Genomic DNA, 22,075 nt, shown 5'->3' with positions numbered 1-22,075 from the left:
AATGAACTTCTTCCGGTGATTAAAATGGCTAAATAATGTTGTGGAGTCTGGGGTTACAACGTCCTTAAAAACCTTTCATGAGGACGTTTTTGTTATCTTGAGTTATTTGAAGCACTTTGAAACACCTTAAACTTTTTTTTTATTTTTCTCTTTAAACCAGCAGACGTCCACTGAGGCCTGCTCCATAAACACAGTTAGTACCATCCAGGTTCCTGGTGTTGGTTAGGAACCCTGACTGATCCAGAACACACGCTGGTTTGTGCCAAAGTGTTCAGTTAAATCTACAAACCCACCAGGCACAACCAACATGTCACAACAGGTTGGTAGTCGGTGACAGTTTAAGTCCTTTTAGTTTTTATTACACGTTGTGTGAGAAGCAATAGAGTTTAAATTCATTGTGACAGGCAACATTGCTGGGCAATGGGAGCTCCTCCGGCTGTTGATGCAGAGGTCAGGTCCTTTAAATTAGTTTTTTATCTTTTGATCATGCCAATTTTTATTTTTGTTGATGTTCTGTTCAGCACTTCTCTGATGATCAAACTGTAACACTGATGTTTTCTATGAATAAAGGTTTCATTTTGAAAATGGAACGCATCGTTGATTATTCCCAGTTTGCGAATATGTTTAACCCTTGTGTTATTATCAGGTCAAATGACCCGTTTCAAAGTGTTATATCAGAAATATGGATTTCTTTCAACCAAATTGCCCCAAACAACATGGATGATTCCATACAACCTTCTTTCAGGTAACATTAATGATTACTTCATTGAATTTTTGGGTGTTTATTTAATCTTATAGCATTTGATTTGGTTTCAAAACAGTACCTGGACTAAACTCTGACATCTACCCATCTGTGATCCACTCAACATCCTCTGATCTTAACTATTAGCTAATTTTCTGCCTTTTAGCTAAAATCTTAATTGATATAAATGAGTTTGTTGACCATGAATTCCAAGAACAAGTCTCTAAACCTTTTATCCAGCTCAGATTTTTTAAAAAGCGCCAAAAGCATTAAAAAAAAGAAAAATGAAAACAAAAAAAAGAAAATCAGAAAAATTCAATTTTGACCTGGAAGGGCAAGTTTATGGTTAACGGGAAGACAACACAAGGGAGAAAGACAATATTTGTTAATAGATTATGAAGTAAAATTTTATTTCAAATTGTTTTTAAAACTCAAATAAGTCCCGGGTCAGTTTGACCCGAGGGACACTAGTGGGTCCCGAAGTGTGAAGACAACACAGTGGTTAGATATAACATTATATCCCTTGAATGTCTAAATCATGTGTGCTTGCATTAGTTCAAAATACGCAGCACCTGGCATATATTCTAACAGTATTTCACCAAAACTGCTGTATAGTATGATATATGTCCTCAGACACAATATTAAAATTATACTACCACCCTATTCTTAAATGAAGAAAAATAAATAAATAAATGTGCAGTAAACTATAAGCCCTGCAGTGAACAAAGTTGGAAAACCCTGCTGTGGCGTTGCTATAGTAGCCGTTATGTCCACCTTTAGTAGTACTGTAGTAATAGGTAGCAGTAAGTGTTTAATGGTGTTTAATGGTCCATAATCAGTTTGCAAAATGTATCGCGAAGCATTTCATTTTTATTCCCTGTCCAGAAAGAATAGTTTTGCATAGTGAAATGTAATGGTACTAAATAGTGAATTAGATAAATATCAGCTTAAAAAAATTAGAATTCTGCTTTGTCTCAAATGCTTACAGACAGGAGTTTGTAGTAGTCATCCACGGAGAAAGGAGGCATCTTGCTGCTAATTAGCTTTAGCTACAATCACTGTAGGACAGGCTCGAGCCACGCTCACACAGAAAAAAGTCAAAATATGGCAATAGCCTGCTGTGTCTACAAAAAATGGATAGCAGTGATTAATAAGTATCCAGAGCCGCTGCTCATAGTTTCTCTCAGAGGAAAAGCAAGCTCATCAGCAAAAATATGCAAGCAGAGCAGGAGCCAGCAGCAAAGCGTCTGCACTGTAAGCAGCAGGAAGTGGGGGGGGGGGGGCATTACCATAATATACAGAGTAATCTGAATAATGGATGTTATGTTCAGCAATGTATTTACACATTTGAAATGTTATATGATTCCAATTGATTTCGTAGCGGATTGTGTTTTGTTTTTTCCATCTGTCCATCCACTCTGGTCCAGAGACGTCAACAACATCTGGCGACTGCCCCGCAGAGTGCTGGCCTTACACCCAGCCTCCTCACAGGTCACAGCCACCTCTTGACCTACAGACTGCTCCAGAACTACACATCCCTGCAACGGACTGCATTTCCATCCATGCAACGACTTACTGTAGTTCCAGCTCCAGCGCACAGTCCTGCTCCCCTGCCGCCAGTGAATCCTCACAGTTTAATTGACCTCCCTGACCTTACCTTTAAGCTCCACCATCACACCAAAAATTTCACTTCCGCACTGGAAATATCATGTTCACACACAAACACCACCACACACACACAACAAAAAAATAATATATCAACATGCTCATTTTTTCTCATTGGATGAATCTTTTCATTTCCATCTTCCACCCTCAGGACAAATTTCAACTCTCACTCTATTAACATTTACTGAGCATTAAGGACACTTAAAATTACTTTTAGCGGGACATTTTATCATGTTAAAAATTCCCTGGAGGCATGTAATGTAGAAGGAATCTCACCTCCGTAGGTTTGATAAGCAAATACAAGGACCCTACTGGGTCTTCTGCCTGAAGAAGACCCAGTAGGGTCCAAACGTTGCCTTTGTATTAAATTATGGGAGTTTCCAGCAGTGTTGGGGACATTACATTTTTTTTACTTTAAAATTTCTCATTTGTCCTCAATCTGCCAGAAGGTGGGATGTGCACACAATTAATTGTCTTTTAAAACACGCAGGCAAATATAAAATGGAAAAGAAGCAAAAATAAAGTAAACGACATGAATCAAGCAAAATCATAAAATGTCTATGTAGTGATTGTGTGTGTGTGTGTGTGTGTGTTGGTGTGTGTGTGTGTGTGTGTGTGGTGTGTGTGTTGTGTGCTTTTGTGTGTGTTCAAATGTTGAGGTGTAATGCACATCACAGCCTCTAGGAGCTGCTTGTGGACTAAATTTAGTCTAACATAAAAGTAGCCTAGATATTAAATAAATAATAAACAGTTCATGTTATTACTTTACTGTGTTTAGACACCAAGTAAGGTCACGTCTAAGGTACCCCCCCCATTCGCAGAAAATGAGATTCTGATGTAGTTTTTGAGGCTTTAAAAACTATAGTTACATAGAATCCATAACTTTTGCTTCCCTTTTGTTTCTTCACTTATTGTTCGGCTGGTCGGTCGGTGGTGGTTGGTTGGTTGGTTGGTTACCAAACAGATGCATGCGATGCGATGCAGCTTTCTGTTTCTTAAGAGGAAGAAAGTGCAACAGCTCATGTGACACTTTCATCATAAATAGGCCCATCAACCAGGAAAACACCATCAGAGGGTTCAAACACACAGCAGCCATGACGAGTCCCACGGATCAACGTAAGATTAACATTTTCATCTGCTTTTTTTATTATTCAAATATTCTGCCCTTTGTATTTAAATACATGTGTATAAAAGGGGGATCCGGGATCCGCAATAAGACGCTTTAACGCCGATTTGCTTTTACTTTCGTTTCTATGTTTTACAAAAGGAGTTTTCTTTGTGTTCAGAACGCAGGTGTGGTTATCAAAGGGACAGGAAATAAATAACATGTGCTGTAACGTTGTTACACTGAGGTAGAGTGTGGCTGTGGTGGTTTATAATAACTGTAAGACGGCAAAAACTAAAACAATCATCCGAATACATCCGCAGGGTACCCTATATGTGTTACTTTAAACTCTCAAAAACACTTCCTCTGAGCCGGATTGAGACCTATGTCTTTTTTTTTCTTATAAATATTTCTGAACTTAGTAACAAGATCAACTAAAGTAATCAACCAAGGCCACTTTCTTCGGATAAAGTCCACTGTGTGTACTCATTTGCTCACTGACAGGGACTGAGAAGTCCACAAAGTTTCAGATTCTGGAGTGTGATCATACATTTATTATATCATATCATATCATCATATATCATATTTATCAATCACCCTGTACGCAGTTCTGTCAGATTCTCTCCCACACTGTGGAACCATTGGCCCACCTGTCTGTATATTAGACACTGAACATTGTGGAAGGCTTTGTATTTTTGTGTTTGTGTATGTTCTTATTGTGATATGGATCCCCTAGGGCTGGAATAAAGTTTGTGTATATATATATATATATATATATATATATATATATATATATATATATATATATATATTATAATGGTATATATGTCAACTGTCATAGTGACTTGGTCACCTTGACCTTGGTGACCTTTGTAGTCTACTTTGTAGTCTTTTTGTTGTAGAGAAGTACCCTTACTTGTAATTTGTTATTAACAGTATTATTAATATGCAGATATGGATTCTTAAATAAGCTTTAAATCATGATATATTGAGAAAACCAAGGAATTCTGTGTAAAATCAGACATGCAGCCCCCCCCCCCCCATAAACCTAGAAGACACACCTACAGGATATACATATACATATAAACAGTGGTGGTAGAAGTATTCAGATCCTTTACTTACACTGTAAAAAATACTCTGTTACTGCATTGAAAATGTTACTTAAGTAAAAGTATCAGCACATAAAATGTATGAGTATATAAAAGTAAGTAAGTATTATCTGGAAAATCTACTTAAAGTCCTTTACTTAAAAGTACTAATACCGCACTGTAAAAATACTCTGTTACTGCATTGAAAATGTTACTTAAGTAAAAGTAAGAGCATATAAAATGTATAAGTATGAGTATATAAAAGTAAGTAAGTATTATCTGGAAAATCTACTTAAAGTCCTTTACTTTAAAGTGCTAATACCACACTGTAGAAATACTTTGCTACTGCATTGAAACTGTTACTTAAGTAAAAGTATATGAACGTATAAAATGTACGAGTATGAGTATAAGTATAAGTATATAAAAGTAAGTAAGTATTATCTGGAAAATCTACTTAAAGTATTAAAAGTAAAAGTATTCTATGTGGGAAAATCTTCCCATTTTCCCATTTTAGACACTGGAAACGATCCAAACAGTTCTGTCGATCAACTAAGTGTGTAATTTTCTATCATTTCAACTGGACTTATTGTACTTATAGTTTAATACTTATAGTATATTACAAAGTACATGTGTTTTGTGTGCAAAAATCTTCATTTGTAAAGTAACTAAAGCTGTCAGATTAATGTAGGGGAGTTAAAAAGTACAATATTTTGCTCGTGGCATGGAAAAAAAAGACTCAAGTAAAGTACAAGAACCTCAAAAGTACCGTACTTGAGTAAATGTACTTAGTTCCATTCCACCACTGAATATGAATACCTCCAGTACATGCGATCATCATGTCATGCAACTGCTGAATTAGGGTACTGGCTAATTTTTTGGGTTCAACTCCGTCACTGTTTGTGTCTACGCTTCATTCTCCGCTTAGCGTTCCATCGTCCAGTCGATCAGGAGAAACTGGCAGAGCTACATACTCTTTAATCTCCTTTTAAACCAAACAAACCGGAATTTGGTTAACATTTGCGGCTCTTTGTAGGCTATACTTCCTTATTATTAAATGCTGATTGTGTCTTTCTGGCAGTAAAGACTTCCAGTCAGGAGCTGTTGTAACGACGGCCTTTACATCCGTCTGACGTAGACTGATGTGTTTTGGACATTTCATGCTTGTTCATTGAGTTTTTGTTCTGGTCTTATGATAGTTGCCTCACTTTGGGATTTATGTCCAGTTCAAATGTTTCAGTTCATTTTTCATTCATTGTGGACTGCTGACCATCAGATGCAGATTTTGAACACACACACACACACACACACGCACACACACGCACACACACGCGCACACACACACACACACACACACACACACACACACACACACACCCTTAAAAAGTATGTACTGTTGCTTTAAGAAAGGAATGCAAACAATTGGGACAAACTACTTCTTCAAAACTTGAACTTGATGTGCAAAGGATTGTGGGTTAGAGTAGCTAGAAAACATGCAGGCTTGCATAATGCAAATCCGACCGGTGCAGTAGGACATCCTGGTCTTTTTGGCATATTGCATTTGACAAACTATGTATTGGGACGAACTACATCTCTTTCTGTCTCTGGGATTTAATTAATGTAATATAATGTAGAGACGTCTTTGAGAGGTTCAGATGAAATGGGGGTGATCAAGATGTTAAAAACGTCTCAGACTAAATAAATACCAGCTCTAACCACATCCTCAAACATGAACATGGAGTCACATCGACAGCTCAAAAAAAAGTGTCAACACGAGCTGAAACATGAGCTCCACAGCTGTTGATGCTATTTATTGGTTGTGTGATAAGATAAGAAATACCTTTTGTTGATCCCCTGGAGAGAAATTTGTTTTTTGAAGCACAATAGAAAAATCTGAAAAAAGTAGAGAGGAGTAAGGTTAATAAACAATAAGAGAGACATTATCAAAATAGGAGAATTTGTTCACGCTCAGGATAGCACAGAAAACGTAGAGTTTCAAAAAAAAAGAAGAAATATATATGTTTCCTAACATTGCTGCAAACGTACCAGAGTACCATGAGTTAGCCAAAAAGCTAATCTGCAGTCCTTGAAATTAGTTCCCCCCACCCCACCTTGAAGACAATACAGTGACACGTTGAGTGTGTTTCACGTTATCCAGGTAAGAATTTACAGCAACACCAAAGATTCTTTTATACCTTAAAATAATGTTTCTAAAATCGTTTCAGTGGGTCATCAACTCGTAACAGGGTGAACGGTGCGTCTGCATTCGCTTTGCGGCCCAACGGCGAAAACCGCACTATGAAAGTTTCCCAGATGGTGTAGTGGATCTGTAGTTCCAATGAGACAAAACGGGACAATTCCACTTCCAACATGTAGGGGGGGCCGAAGAGGAAAAGTGCTTCGGTGTTGCTTTAAAGGCCCTGAACGCCCACACAGGTGTTTTGAGTCGGACTGGTTGATTAGACCTCTCCCCGGGCCTGCGTGGGTATGGTTAGACCGAGTGAGTGACGTCTTCCTGAGTCTCTGATTCACTTTCCGTGCGTTCATCATCGGAAAAACATTTTACCCAATGAAAACGTCATCGTTCACGTCACTTCCTGTGGGAATCCGAGGTGGGAAACTAGATTTTGCTAACAGAGTTTCCCAGTTGGTGACACGTTGTTGACAACTGATGTTGGATGTAGGCGACTTTGGTTGGCTGAAAATATTTCAATGACAAGAATCTTAAGTTTATTGTGGACAAACGCCTCTGCCAAGAATCATACACAGACATAACCTGTTTCAATTATTCATAAATAGGCCTATGTATGTAAAAATGTCGATGGGGATTGTGTGCTTGCGCAAGAAAAAAGCAGCAAATCTTTGTTATTGTGGCCTCCATGTTTTCACACACCTGATGAACCAGGCCACGCCCAACAGTTGGATGCAGTCATGCAACATGTTATTATGCCAAATGCCAAAATAACAGAAATAGAGCACGCATCATGTGAACGCTGGCAGTCGGAAAAACAACACAATCACGGGGCGGTCCCTGAAATTCCCAGGTGGAAGAACGCACCAGTTGTTGAGCCTGTTGACACTCTTATTGATAAAAAAGATTTGTGACCCAATATATTCCCATCAAAGGTCCGGCCCACTTAACCTGAGCAGAGGTCTGATCAGCCACAATAACTGATACCACCTGTGTGGCTGGTTAGAGGCTTTAGGTGTTGGCTTTCTGCTTTGCAAACTTGTTGAATAGTGCTAATAAAGGAGCATGGGTAATGACTCAAGGTCTTTATTGGACAAGTATATGTGCAATCATGTGAATGTTCTGTTCAATATCAGATATTATTGTAGTCTGATTTGTGTTCCAGCTACTTTTGTTTAAGGGTGGGGGATAAAATCAATACAGCATAGTGTTGCGATATTTTCAGTGGCAATACTGTATCAATACACAGGCGCCAAGTATATTTTATTGTACATGTGTTGGTCAGTTTGTCTGCTTGACAATCCCATTTTGCAGCAATACAATTGAAGTGAGATCAACAAACAGATATGTATCTTTTTAGATTAAACTGTTTTTGACAAAGTTTCCTTTTGGGGACGTCATTTGAAATTGCGAAAAATTAGAAGTTGGAAAAAAAAGGTTATAAATTTCAATACATCACAGAATATTGCAATATGTTTAAAATCGCAATAATATCGTATTGTAGCATAAGTATTGCGATGATATATCATCGGGAGGCGTCTGGTGATTCCCACCCCTACTTGTGTTCACACTGTACTTTATGTTCAATAACATTTAAATAATCTGTTGTAGAACAACATATATAACAGAAACCACTTTAAAAAAAAATGAGATAATCTTACTATGATGGGCTGTTATTGTCGGACGTGACGTCATTCTATTTGTTACAAAACATGTACACACTGGTATTCTTTCATATGTCTTGTTTAAAGGTATGTAAAGTTGTATCTATGATATTTTTCTGTAGATGTTGTGATTGTTTATGTGGACCCAGGAAAAGGAACTGCTACATTGTTTGCAGCTCCTACAGTGGGCTTCAAAATTTGGGCACCCCAGGTAAAAATGTGTATTAATATGCATAAAGAAGCCAAGAAAAGAGTGAAAAATCTCCAAAAGGCATCAAATGACAGATTAGACATTAATATTATATGTCACAAATAGTTAGATTTTATTTCCATCATTTATTAACTAACAGAAACCAACAAAACTGCTTCTGCAAAAGTTTGGGCACCCAGCAGTGTTAATACCTTGTATTTTAGTTCTTCTTTATGCACATTAATACAATTTTTTACCTGGGGTGCCCAAACGTTCGAGCCCCACTGTACTAGTTGTTTTCTTACTCCTATTTTGACTTAAATCTGCCTCCGAGCAACTTAAATGTAACAATCTATAAAGTGTTTTTGGATTCTGAAGAGGTCTTGCACGTACAAACTATGAGTTATGATTTGTATCCGGATCAAAATTGAACAAAAGTCCCTTCTTTGCTTTGGGCTTTTGCGCTCATCGCAACCTCTGAGATCATTGTGCCGTCACTGATCCGCCATCGAGCCCGTGAGACCTGGATCCTCTTTGTGGATCCTCCAGTGGTGTGTGTTTCGGACTCAAAGCCTGATTTCCACCAGGCGTTTGTTTTCTGGCTCGAGCTGCAACAGTTCAGACGGCATCCTGACTAGGGCTGCCCAGCCCCATATTAGCAAAATAGCTAATTGCGATAATTTTGACTGGTATTGCAATTGCGATTTGATTCATTTTTTGTATTATTCTCATTTTCATTTCTGCAGCAACACAATACTTCAGAATGGTTTGACAACATATTTTTGCCTGTGTCCCCGCCCCCCTCTTGCGATTTGGAAATTGCACTAGTACCATAAAAGCAATTCCGATAACATTGCGATTAATTGTGCAGCCATAATGCTAACTTTTCACGTGGTCCGTGTGTGTGTGTGTGTGTGTTTACAGGCGCGATGTTTGCGAGCCTGCTGCTCGTCTCCCTGTGTGTCGGGGCAGCGGCCATGATTGACAGCCGGCTGGACGACCACTGGGAGCTGTGGAAGAAGACGCACGCGAAGAAGTACCGAAATGAAGTATGTGATAACAAAAAGAATATAGGCTGTAAATATGTTAGTAGGCAGTAAAATCTATAAGATTTGATGTAAGATTTATCACGTACTTATACAGTATTTGACCCTATGCACTCTTACTGTACGCCTCGAGGTGGAGGAGGTGCGCCGCAGGGAATTGTGGGAGAAGAACCTGATGCTCATCACATTGCACAACCTGGAGGCCTCGATGGGGCTTCACACCTACGACCTCGGCATGAACCACATGGGAGACTTGGTGAGACGCTCGCTCACTCTGCTGTTTGATACTGAAGGGGGATGGGGGGGTGGGGGCGGGGGACTTTACTGAAGCAAAGATTTGAAGGAGAGCTCAGTTGTTTTAGTTCTCAGGAATCAGACAAACTGAATATTTCCAGAGAATCTTTGACCCAGATCGAAGCAAAGCAGGTTAAAGGACGCAAAGCATACACCGCCTTAGTCCTTCAGTCACTGATTAATTTAGACCAGAGAGAACATACTGTAGGCTATTCACAACACACTGGATGTGGTGAACACATCCTTGAGGAGCTGTGGATCAGTGGTCGAGCTAAGAGCAGAAATCCTCTCATTACTTTGGTAAAGAATGAAAGGCCTGAGTCAAGAAAGTTCAATTGGTCAAACAAAGAAAAGTTCGACCAGTGGAAGGGCCAAAGAGTGAAACGATAAAATACTAATTTACATTCTGCATGAGGTTAAAGCGAACTTACTGCCATTTATTTCCCAGGTTATCTGAAGCTTCTACTTTACTACTACTACTTCTACTACTATTTTCTGATGCTTTATAGACAAATTGATTAATCAGGATGAAATAATAATGGATTTCAGTCCAGTCAGGACAAAACAATGGTAAAGATAGATAGATATAGATAGATAGATAGATAGATATTGATCCCATGAAATTACAGTGTTACAGCAGCAAAACCAGTCATACAATATACATGCAATATTAATAGGAGTAAAATACAAGAACAAATATTTGAATACACGTATACAAGTTGACAAGTGATGATAATTGTTTACCTGATTTCTCAGTTCCTTTCTCTTTAAATCTATATTCACAACCCTGCTAAATGAATATAGCACATTGACGCTCATTTCATGCGTTGTTATCTGCCTCCTCACAGACACAAGAGGAGATCCTGCAGTCGTACGCCACACTCAGTGTCCCCGCTGACATGCAGAGGGCACCATCTGCCTTTGTGGGGACATCCGGGACCGATGTACCCGACACCATGGACTGGAGACAGAAGGGCTGTGTCACCCGTGTGAAGATGCAGGTAAAGATAAACGTACTCTCCTTTTGTTTTCCATCGGTGACTCATGTGTCTGAGCGTAGGAACACAGTCAGGCCGGATTAGTCAGCAGAGACGTCTTCAATCAACGCAGCCATCAGGCCACACATTTGTCCACATCGTTTGTCTCTGTTCGCACAGGAAGTCGTCGCCATGTCTGCCACTTTGCAAGTTTTTTTTGTGTTTTTTTGTTGCCACATCCACCTTTAATCCTGGTTTTGGTGCCGAAGAGGTGCGAGATCCCCGCCTGACTCGCATTGACACCACTGAGTCTAGTTCACCTTCCAACTGCTGTTGGTTTGAACTTTTCTCTGTTAAATATCTCAGCTTTGGAATTACATGGCTTTCTCTACGCACACTTATGCTTTTTGTATAAATGATATGGGGAAAAATAGTTAGAAATTTGTATACAGCTGTTTTTGGGGGCCTCTTAGACCCCAAATATTCCTGTGTTAAAATTCAAATTCTTTTGTACTTTGTACTTACACCTTGCATGTCTGGAATTATACAATTTTTCTGTGTTAAGAATAATATAAAACACACATAAGACACATAGCCACCTAGCTATTGACACACACACACACACAAACACCTTATACATGTGTTTATGTACAGTATATTAAAATGTACATTTGATGTCTTTTGATGTTTTTATCCTGCTATATTTATTTATTTAAACTTACTCTGATTTGTATTGGACCTGTTGGGATGGACCCTTTCACTTTTAGAGGTTTTATGTTTTTCTCTCGTACTTTAGCTTGGTTCCGAAGAAATGCTATTTCATTTAAACTATTTTTATAGTCAAAAGTGAGATATTTAAACTACAGTTTAGAAATAACGTGGTCAAAGTCCTTTTGTAACATTTTATTTTACATTTTTTCCCACAAAGTTGTATCTCTTGAAGTTGCCAAGCCTGTGTAACTGTCAGGGGTAAACAAATAGTGTAAAAAAAAAAGACACGACGATCGACAAAAGACATCAAACCGATAAAAAGTCAGAAGATCTTGTTGTGGAAAGTCAATAATAACAAAGTGTAGTAGTTTAAAATTGTGTTTCCAATGTAAAAAAGAAGAACTGGTGTTGTGCAGATGAGTATCATTCGACCAGAGACTTACAAGTATTGATTTTGGAATCCCTTCAGTTCTGTGCACCATGTTAGATATAATAGACAAAGAAGCGAATTTCCCAGAGAATCAGCAGAGTTCTTTAACCTCTCCAACTCTGCCGTGCCCTCCGTGGCTCCGTCTCTATAAACTCCTGTTGATTTGCCAAACATGGATATGTGAAGTCTTCCATTTAACTCTGAAGCTAGTCTGTATCCACGTAATGGGATTGTTCCTGTGCCGCCGTCTTTTATTTTGGCCGGATGTCCGTTACCTTCTGCTTTCTTTGTGTTGGCTCCGCAGGTAAATCCAGACAGCTAGCTAGACTATCTGTCCAGTCTGAGCTTTCTGGTGCACGCCTAAAAACATTTGAACGTACACATGTTCCACCAAAACAAGTTCTTTCCTGAGGCTATTTTGCAGAGGCACCGTGGCTTGATCAGCGCCTAGCACCGCCCATGACGATTTTGATTGGTTTAACCCTCCTGTTGTCCTCGGTCAAATTGACCCCTTTAAAAAATGTCTGAATTATGGGTTTCTTTTTAACTAAATTACCACAAAAAATGGATTGGATTCCATGCAACGCTCTTTGCAAAAACAAATGATCACTTTTTATTCCTGATTAAACTCATCTCTACGTTCCTCTGATCTTAACTATTAGTCTGCTTGTTAACTCAATTATTAGGTATAATTCTATATAAATGAGGGTTATTGACCATGAATTCCAAAAAGTAGTGTGAGTTAGTAAAAACTAAAAAGTATGAAAAAGGGACAAAAATGTCAAATCTTTGTCCGCTTATGACCCGGGAGGACAACACAAGGGTTAAAGAAATGCCGATAAACCAGAGCACATTTTTCTCCCATCCCAGAATGCTGTGTGGACTAGCCAGTCCAGTGGCGATTCTACATTGAATTACACCCTGGGCGAGACCCCCCCCCCCCCTTTTTATACTGTCATATTTTGTGAAGAATTGTTCTGTTGTAATTGCGATAGTTAAATAACTAGATTCTCTTAAATGTGTCTTTCAAATGTTCTAATGATGGATTTGTGCAATTGAGAAATATAATATTCTGTTAAATGTGCCAAAATATATACAATCAGACATGTAGAAATCCTTTAATACTCAAGTGTGAAAACCCACTAAAGAGAATCTAATTACTACACTAGGAGTAAAACCTCACTCCCTTTCCCCTTCTCACACATGCTTCGGTTCCCTGCTCTTTCTCAGCATGCAGGGGCGCATGCAGCTGCAGGAGGCGCCAATTTGCCAATTCTCTACACAGTGAAATGATAGATAGAATTTTTTTTTTTTTTAAATGCTCGTGCTATGAAAAAAAATGGCACATGAAAAAATGCCTAAAAAACGCGACTGAGCCAGATCCTCCTCCACAGCGCTGTGGAGAAAGGTCTTGCAATGCAAGACCACTGAGGCTAATAAAGAATTTAAAAAAATGCACTGTGTATGACATCCCAGTAACACCACTCATTTGAATCCAGGGTTCATGTGGCTCCTGCTGGGCCTTCAGTGCCGCCGGGCCCTGGAGGGCCAGTTAGCCAAGACAACAGGGAAGCTGGTGGACCTCAGCCCCAAAACCTGGTGGACTGTTCAAGCAAATATGGCAACCACGGCTGCAACGGTGGCTTCATGCACCAAGCCTTCCAGTACGTCATCGACAACCAGGGCATCGACTCGGATGCTTCGTACCCCTACACGGGACAGGTGAGGAACCGCTTCAATCCTGCTGCTCTGACATGAGAAATCAAAAAAAAAGGAACAAAGTCAAGTATCCAAACTAGTATATTACCGTAACTTCATCGTCATCGCATTTTATTTCAGCAGAACACTAAACGCAGCAGAAATACAGAACGGAGTACACTTAAATTTTTATGTAATGTAAGTAGTAGTAGTTATTGCGATATGCAACAATGTTATTGCATGTTTTTCTTATATCATGCAGCCCTAGCATGCACCTATAAACCCAAGTGATAGTGTGTGAAATAAATAATCTCAGCAATGTTTATGGCCTCTTCCGTCCTCATGCCAGGCAAGAAATTATAACACAAAGTCATAAAACCCTCCTGTTGTCTTTAGGTCATATTTGACCCCTTTACAAAAAGTTTCGATATCACAAATTTGGGTTTCTTTCACAACTTTTCCAAAACAGTAATGTGGATGGTTCCCACAACGCTCCTCACAAGTTCAATAAATAATCAGTTCACTACTTTCATTAAATTTGTGTTTTTTAACAATTTTATAGCGTTTAAAAAAAAAAAGTGTGTTAAAAAAGAGGGAAGAATGTCAAATAAAGTGACCAAAATTTAACAAAATGTCCAAAAAGTGACAAATGTAAAAAATAAATAAATAAGTAAAACCTTTGGGGAAAAAACACAAAAAAAAGGCTCAGAAAAAGTGACAAAAACATTGAAGGAAAGCCAGAAAAGGGTCGAAAAAGACGACCATAAGGTTTTTCCTTTTAAATTTTGAATCAGAAAAACAAACCTTTCCAGGACGGCGGGAAGACAACACGAGGGAGAACAAGGCAGCACTTCAAAAGTACAAAACAAAACACAATTTCATGGCCTCAGTTTCCCATTTTATTTCTTTGAATTGAATTATGAAGAGAAAAACAAAACAGGAAGTTGAGGACAGAGTGTTGTTATCCCACTTTACATGACATTTAAACATATGAGGAATCCAGTGCAAACTTCAGGTTTACAGTTAAAAACAATCCTGTATGAGACAACGATGTGGGTGTACGAACATTTGAGTCCGACCCTCCAGGCTGTAGACTGCAACAATCTTCCATGTTGCGCTCTGCTGTTAATGTCTCTTTGGAGCAACAACAAATTAATCGGAGCGGACAACGTGTTTGTCCTCCGGGCTTCATCTGGTTTGCTGTTTTTCGTGTTTGTGTGAGGATGAGGAGGAGGAGGAGAAGGAGGAGGAGGAAGGCCGTTCTGAGCACATCCAACAGAATGTTCCAGCCTCGTGGAGGTGTTGTGGCTCCAGTTCACCCCCAAAAAAAGTTACAAATTCTATCGGTGATGGGAATTATTCTCTTAATAAGAATATTGACTAGTGTCTCTGTCTGAGAGTTACTTTCTGCCTCACCTGCTGAAGCTGGAAAAATGTAAAAAAAAATAATAACAATAATAATAATAATAATAAAAAATCAGCTGCTGAGAAAATAAACTAAATAATAAGTTTACATTTTACATGTTTTACACGTCAAGTTGCCATATTGAAATGTGGGCGAGAGTGTGGCACATAGTATATTCTGGGGAAATTGACACTTTATTTTTACACGGTACAGTATGTATTAGGCTAATTAATTTTTAATGACAGATACACCCAATTAACCCTTGTGTTGTCTTCCTGTCAAAATTGAAAATCAAAACTTTTGTTGACACTTTTTATTGGTTCTAACTTTTTCTTATGTTTTTGTCCCTTTTTTTAACACTTTTGACGTTTTCAACACTACATGACACTAACTCACAATTATTTTTTGGAATTTATGGTCAATAAACCGCATTTTTTGGAAATGATACCCAATGTTTGAAAAGCAGAAATTAGGACTTACTTAGACTAAAGGAAAGTATGTTGATGGATAATCAGACTGGAATATGTCAACTTTTACTCAATACTACTTCAAAACCACTTCATTTTATTTTTCCAAATACTATAACATTGAGTAAGACGCCCCAAAATTAATGAAAGTAGAGATCTTTACTTGCCAAAGAGCGTTGAGTGGAATCAATCTTGTTATTTAGGAGAATTTTAAAGAACATCGATGTAGGAAAATGGGTCAATTTGACCCGAGGACAACATGAGGGTTAATTTGTTTATGTGTAGTATCATGCGTTGGCGCAGTGTAGCCTTTATAAACTGTTGCGCTGCCTTCTTTAGTCAGTCAGACGTCGGATATCCGAGAGTAAAGTTGCCAGTGAAGAAGCCAACAAACTTTTTTCTTTCAGATTCAAAACTATTTTGATATGTCACCCTGCTAGGCTGCCTGCACTCTAAGGGTATAACATATATTGATATTGATAAAAAGCCATGCCAAATGAGCTGCTACAAAGCTAATGAAGACTATCAGCTCCACCGAAACTCTCTTTGTATTTGTTTTGTATTGTCTCATCCGCACTCAGAAACTTGAGTGAAGATGATTACCTCTTCTGAAGAGCCCGTCATGTTTTTTTAATCCTGCGTGATCACGGAAGGCTTGTATCATGTGGATGTTCTGACAGTGTTGTGGTCATTTCTTAGAATTCCTCATGGAGGCTGCAGAAACTAAGCACATAGCTTCAACACCATTAGGGATATTTCACACAGTGTTCATCGTAGGTTTTAACCCATGTTCCTTTTCTTACTTCAGTCACAACCGTGCCACTACAACCCGGTGAACCGCGCCGCCAACTGCTCCAGTTACAGCTTCCTGCCCGAAGGGGACGAGGGAGTTCTGAAGCAGGCTCTCGCCAACATCGGACCCATTTCAGTGGCAATCGACGCCACACGGCCCAGATTCACCTTCTACAGGAGTGGTACGTTACACATCATCACCTGCACAGGCGATGATCTTTACTTAGACTAGCACAGTGCCCGTTCATAATGTGCCTGTTTGGAACGAGCCGAGTGCTTGGCTTGTGGTAGTGCTACTTGGAGAATTTTCAAAAAAGACAAAATTCCCAAAGGATCCCAAAGCACTTAATATGCCACTCCACTGTCTAACCTACAACTGACTTATAGTGTACTTCTACATCAGAGGAAGACATTGTACTACTACATTCGTCTGACAGACAACGTGGCAGATTCAGATTTCCCAAAATCCAAAATATCACAGTTAAAATGTGGAGTAATCAGACATCTGCCTCATGGTCTCATGCCTCATGGCGGTGCGCTACACACAGAGGCGTCCCACTTCATTAGATAGGTGACTGGAACTAGATGCAGAAAGATCCAGACATGCGTGAAGAAAGGTGCAGGGTGGACATGAAGTGTTATATTTATATTTATATGAAAAAGCTTAAGATAACACCCACTGAACATATTGTCTTTGCTCTCCTGCATGAACTAACTGATGTTCCTGGGTACTTTAGACACTTATTCGCTCATTTTTTACTAAACAAATGTAAATGTGAAGGTTGCAATTAGACTACTGGGGGATTTACTGGATACAATTATAAACATACACACCAATAATGATAATAAAGTAACTTGTTGAAACTATTCCCTAAAGGAGATCAATAACGTATTCTGATTCTTAATATATAGGGCTGCTCGATTACGGAACAAAATCATAATCACTATTATTTTGGTCAGTATTGAAATTACGATTGTTGTACTCCTTGACTTTTGGGAAGATGTTGCTATTGTTAAACTTAAAAAAATGCGAAACAGATAAACAAATCAACACCTTGAACTTTGAAATTTCCCATTTTTTTTCCCATTTGGAAAACAAAATAAGAGTCTACTTGCAAAACGTAATGTGCAAAATGATAATTTTTTCTAGATTATTCTGTTTTTGTGATCTTCAGGAGTCGAAATCGTAACCGAGATTGAAATGTGATTAATTGCACAGACCTATTACTTTACTATTTAACATTTTCTCAAAACACGAGAATCAAAGAATCTGAATATAAGAAAACAAATTTGTATAAAATTGAAAAAATACATTCACGGCTTAAATGTTTCTAAAACAAAAAATGAATTTGAATACAATGAGATGGATTTGTTATTTTTTTTTCACCCGTGCCATTTCAGGAGTGTACGATGACCCGAGCTGCACCCTGAAAGTGAACCATGGGGTTCTGGCTGTGGGCTACGGCACACTGAGCGGAGAAGACTACTGGCTGGTAAAAAACAGGTGAGACATCTGACCTGACCTCCCCTAAATCCCCGTCTAGTTCAATCATACATTCATACTGAGCTCATGTGTAGCTCGTGTATGTTCCTGTATGTTGACGTGGTGAAGGGGAAGTGAAACAGGGAAGACAGACAACTGCAGGGAAGTATGATCTGCGTCAACAAGCAGGGAGGGTTTTGGTATTTTGCTGACATGAGTTTAGTGGTAGAACAGACTTAAGATTTCCAAAAACACCTGTCTGTCAAAGGCATAGCGGACACAGAGTACTTGGCAGTGCCCTCTGTCTTCCACGCCTACAACACGTCTGAGTTGAGTTGAACGTAGTCTGTACCCTACCAGAATAAACCAGAACAGGTTTTTCTGCCATCTGCGTGGACTTGCCAGACCCTCCTCCGCTCCACAGCGTGTGGATGGTCTGGCAAAGGGACACTAATTGGAATACAACTTGTGCATGTTACTCAGGTTGTGTCAGTTGATTGATACACTCATATAGATATAGGCTTTAACAAAATAATATACAATACAACTTAAACTCTAGGTAGGAAAACCCATCAGTTGGCAATAATAAGGGTTATTGTATAGGCCTTTCCACACCGGGGGTGATTGTTGCTCCTCGGATTTATTTTCAGTGAGATGCAAGTCAGATGCAGTCTGACAGGGGACGCAACCATCGGGCAAAATCCCGTAAAAGTGACGCGTTCGTGCTCGACACACACCCGTCCGCTGCAAGAGTTGGATTGTGTTGAACTAGGGTGGCCACTATTGTTATGAATGGACCTGTGATTAGGGATATATGATACCACAGTCAGCTGATCTCATTCAGTTGTACCGGCAGGGATACAGCACAGAATCTCCATGGTTACCACACACTGATCGCCTGGCATTTACTCCCGGATTGTTGTCCACCTGCGTATTCACAGAAGTTGCTCCCCGTGTGAATGGCTCTATATATGATGGTTCATTGGCATGTTCCACCTCCGCGTGGCCAGTTCAAATGTTGCCAGGTCTTCCATTAGGCAAGACAGAATGGAACAGTTTATGGAAATGTGTGTATCCCTCAATCATAAATGAAAGGTAGGGTACTAAGAATCTACGATTTGGAGAGACAAATGGGAGAGAATCTTTTTGACAAAAATCCTTCTCCTGAACAATCTCTGCCCCCCCCCCTCACTTCGGAAATTACGGCTACGGCCCTGTCTCAAGCAGCCAGAATGCAACGTTGGTCTAAATCAGCCAGTGTCACAAAATCATTTGAGTGCAATAGAGAAGAAGAAGTTTATTTCGCAAACACTTAATGCGTTAAAAACATGTGACTTCCCTGTTTTCAACAGCCGACCTCATCAGTCATGTTTTAGCTCGTTATAATCCTTCTTTTTTTTCCGGGTCTCACCACACAGTGCATGACCCTCATCAGTTCACTGATGTATAAACGGGGAGGTTGGCCTTTTCAATTAGAGATTTTGTGATGACAACATAAAACACCAGAAAGTGTTCCCAAGAGTTTTATATTTTAAGCTTCTATCTCATATCTTGCCAGTGGAAACACTTCATAGGTATTATCACCTATTTTTACCAATCATTTTAAAAAATACTTTGATGGAATCTTAACCTGGATTTTGAAATGATTTCCACCTGTTGTTTCTCTCGGCCTAACGACTGAGGACATGCAGCTGTGAAACGGGGGGGGGGGGGGGGGGTCAACCACATAAATACAGACTGGTTGAGTTAGGACTTCACACACCCCCCACACCGGAGAAGACTTAAAGCCTAACTGATAAAGCATTTTTAAGGCCGATACCGATACGAATTTTTTGATCATTTAAAAATCTGATATGCAGATATATCAACCTAAATATATATTATTTTAAATCTAGAAATGCATTACAAAACATAAAAAGAATTCCCTTAAAGTCTGTATAACATTAGTTATTTGTAGTTATTTATGAGGTCCCACTAAAATATTATATATGTGATAAATTTGTTTTGTCACAACAGAACAGTGGAACATCAAATATGTTAAAGTTCTGATAAATAAAATGTATAAAAATACAAACTTAAGATATGAAGCTTAAAGTCCTTTGAACAAAAACACATTAACAACAAAACAAACAAAAAATCAGTGTTTCCACAGGGACGTTGTAGAGCGTCCTCTGGTGGACAAACGATGCGACGCCAACGCTCATAACATGGTTGACGGTTAAATATTAATTTATCTGAAACATTTGTCATTATAAATGATTGAAAAAGAGAAATGAATAAGAAAATACGATTTGTAATGGCCGATTAAAAAAAAAAAAAAAAAAAAAAAAAATTCAAATCAGCCATTATAAATTATAAATACAACCATCTGTGTCTTTTCAGTCCCACTCAGCTAATAAACATGTCAGAAGCATTTAGAGATTTTGGATTATTTATGAGGGAGCCATTTTCTTCTATTTTTGAGACCAATTTGTTAATGACAAAGATAAAAACATCAAGATAATTTCTCAAAATGTTCACCCCATTCGCCTCCAATGTAACACCTCAACAAGATTCCTTTTATTATCATTCAGCAAAACACAAAAAAATTGCAAAGCCTGAATGAAATTATGAGCATGGGTGCTTTTAAAAACAATGCAATCTTTTATTTATGTGGGTATGTTTCTTTGCTCTTTTTCTCAGCTGGGGAACAAGCTTTGGAGACCAGGGCTACATCCGGATGGCACGCAACAAGAAGAACCAGTGTGGTATCGCTCTTTTCGGCTGCTACCCCATCATGTAGCTGCAGAGGGAACAAACTGAATCAGATGTAGAATTGAAGTTCCTTCCATTTATGTATACAGCATTTTACAGTTGAATGTTACATTGATTCTAACATTTTTCAACATGTTTTAAGTTTGTCTTAATGCACCTGTGTACAACAAAAGCGAAATAATGACAAGACTTGAATACTACAGTTAAACACCATTGAACTTCTTGACCATGTGTTTGTTTGTGTCCGACTGTAATGTATGTGTGTGTGTGGTGTGTGTGTGATGTGTGTTAGAATCTGTAATAAAGACCCAGATGTACTCTGTAATGTCGGCCTTTCAGTAAATATCAGTGTCCTGATGCGACGAAGGCCGAGATCTGATTTTACACAGCAGTTCCAGGTTTGTCAGTCTGTTAAATCTGCCATGAAAAGCGCCTGAAAGGATTCCATTGACTCTTTGGGAAATTGGCTTGTTGGTCAATTTAGCTATTACATGTTACGACAGAAGGAAGGCCAAAATCAATAGCCGGTCTCTGGTAAACATCTCAGCCCTGTGCACATGCTGATGTGATGGCACATATATAGAGGACCAGCTGCCTGCAGGCAAGGAACATTGTCAAGTAACATATTTTGTACTGACTCTCTTAGCAACGTCGAATGAGTCAAAATTAAAGGAATAGTTCAACATGTTGAGCTTAGGGGATGCCTACAATCTGATATAAGAGTAAAACAGCATTTTAGCATTTTCAAGTTATTATTGTAGGCAGCATAGGTGTAGATGGGGGGGGGGGGGGGGGGGATGCAGGGGGTATGTCCCCATAAATGTGTAGAAGAGGTAAATTTGTCTCCCTCAAATAATAAGAAAGACAATCCAATCCCCAAAAGAGGTAACCATTCAGGGGGCTCCAAACAGGTCCGGAAAACAAGACCAGTGTCTACTTTGCAACATTGGGGGGGGTTAAAGAACCCAACAGGAGCGTAAGAAATAAAGATGCTATATGTGTATGTAGATTTAAATTTGGGAGCTTATAGCTTTAACTTATTAAATCAATTCAGTTGTTCTTGAGATGTACATGATTCCAAAATTAAAAAAAACTGTGTGATGATTTGAATTTGAACAATACAGGAGATAACAATTATTTCCTTTACATAAATACACAATAAAGACCTTTGCACCATAAAACTGCAGTATACAAATTCAACATAATGCAAGAAATGTGTGTGATTTTATTGGGGCACTCAGACCCCATCCCCCCCCAATCATCACAAACCTACGCCCTCGGTTGTCGGTTGTAAGCCTTTTTAAAAAACCACCGAGAGCTTCGCCGCTAACACCTCAGCAAGGTGAGAAAAAAGTCAAGCGAGTACAGTGTTGGGT

The 22,075-nt window shown here is 38.9% G+C and overlaps 1 protein-coding gene and 1 long non-coding RNA gene across 2 annotated transcripts; both read left to right on the top strand.

Moving 5' to 3' along the window:
- The first annotated feature begins 2,976 nt into the window (after positions 1-2,976).
- Positions 2,977-21,210, top strand: LOC116677006 (uncharacterized). Its single transcript, XR_004328891.1, has 2 exons — positions 2,977-3,036; positions 20,992-21,210. It is a non-coding gene; the product is annotated as an uncharacterized LOC116677006 (long non-coding RNA).
- Positions 3,424-21,024, top strand: LOC116677005 (cathepsin S-like). Its single transcript, XM_032507738.1, is given in 10 exon segments — positions 3,424-3,523; positions 9,567-9,691; positions 9,822-9,944; positions 10,831-10,983; positions 13,600-13,636; positions 13,639-13,686; positions 13,689-13,822; positions 16,479-16,644; positions 17,864-17,966; positions 20,628-21,024. Coding segments are annotated over 10 exon segments (1,011 nt in total). The 5' UTR covers positions 3,424-3,501; the 3' UTR covers positions 20,728-21,024.
- Positions 21,211-22,075: the final 865 nt, after the last annotated feature.

The sequence above is a fragment of the Etheostoma spectabile genome, unplaced genomic scaffold, assembly GCF_008692095.1.
Source record: "Etheostoma spectabile isolate EspeVRDwgs_2016 unplaced genomic scaffold, UIUC_Espe_1.0 scaffold00004199, whole genome shotgun sequence".
In the NCBI taxonomy this organism is placed as follows: Eukaryota; Metazoa; Chordata; class Actinopteri; order Perciformes; family Percidae; genus Etheostoma; species Etheostoma spectabile.
This window is presented reverse-complemented; position numbering and strand designations above follow the sequence as displayed.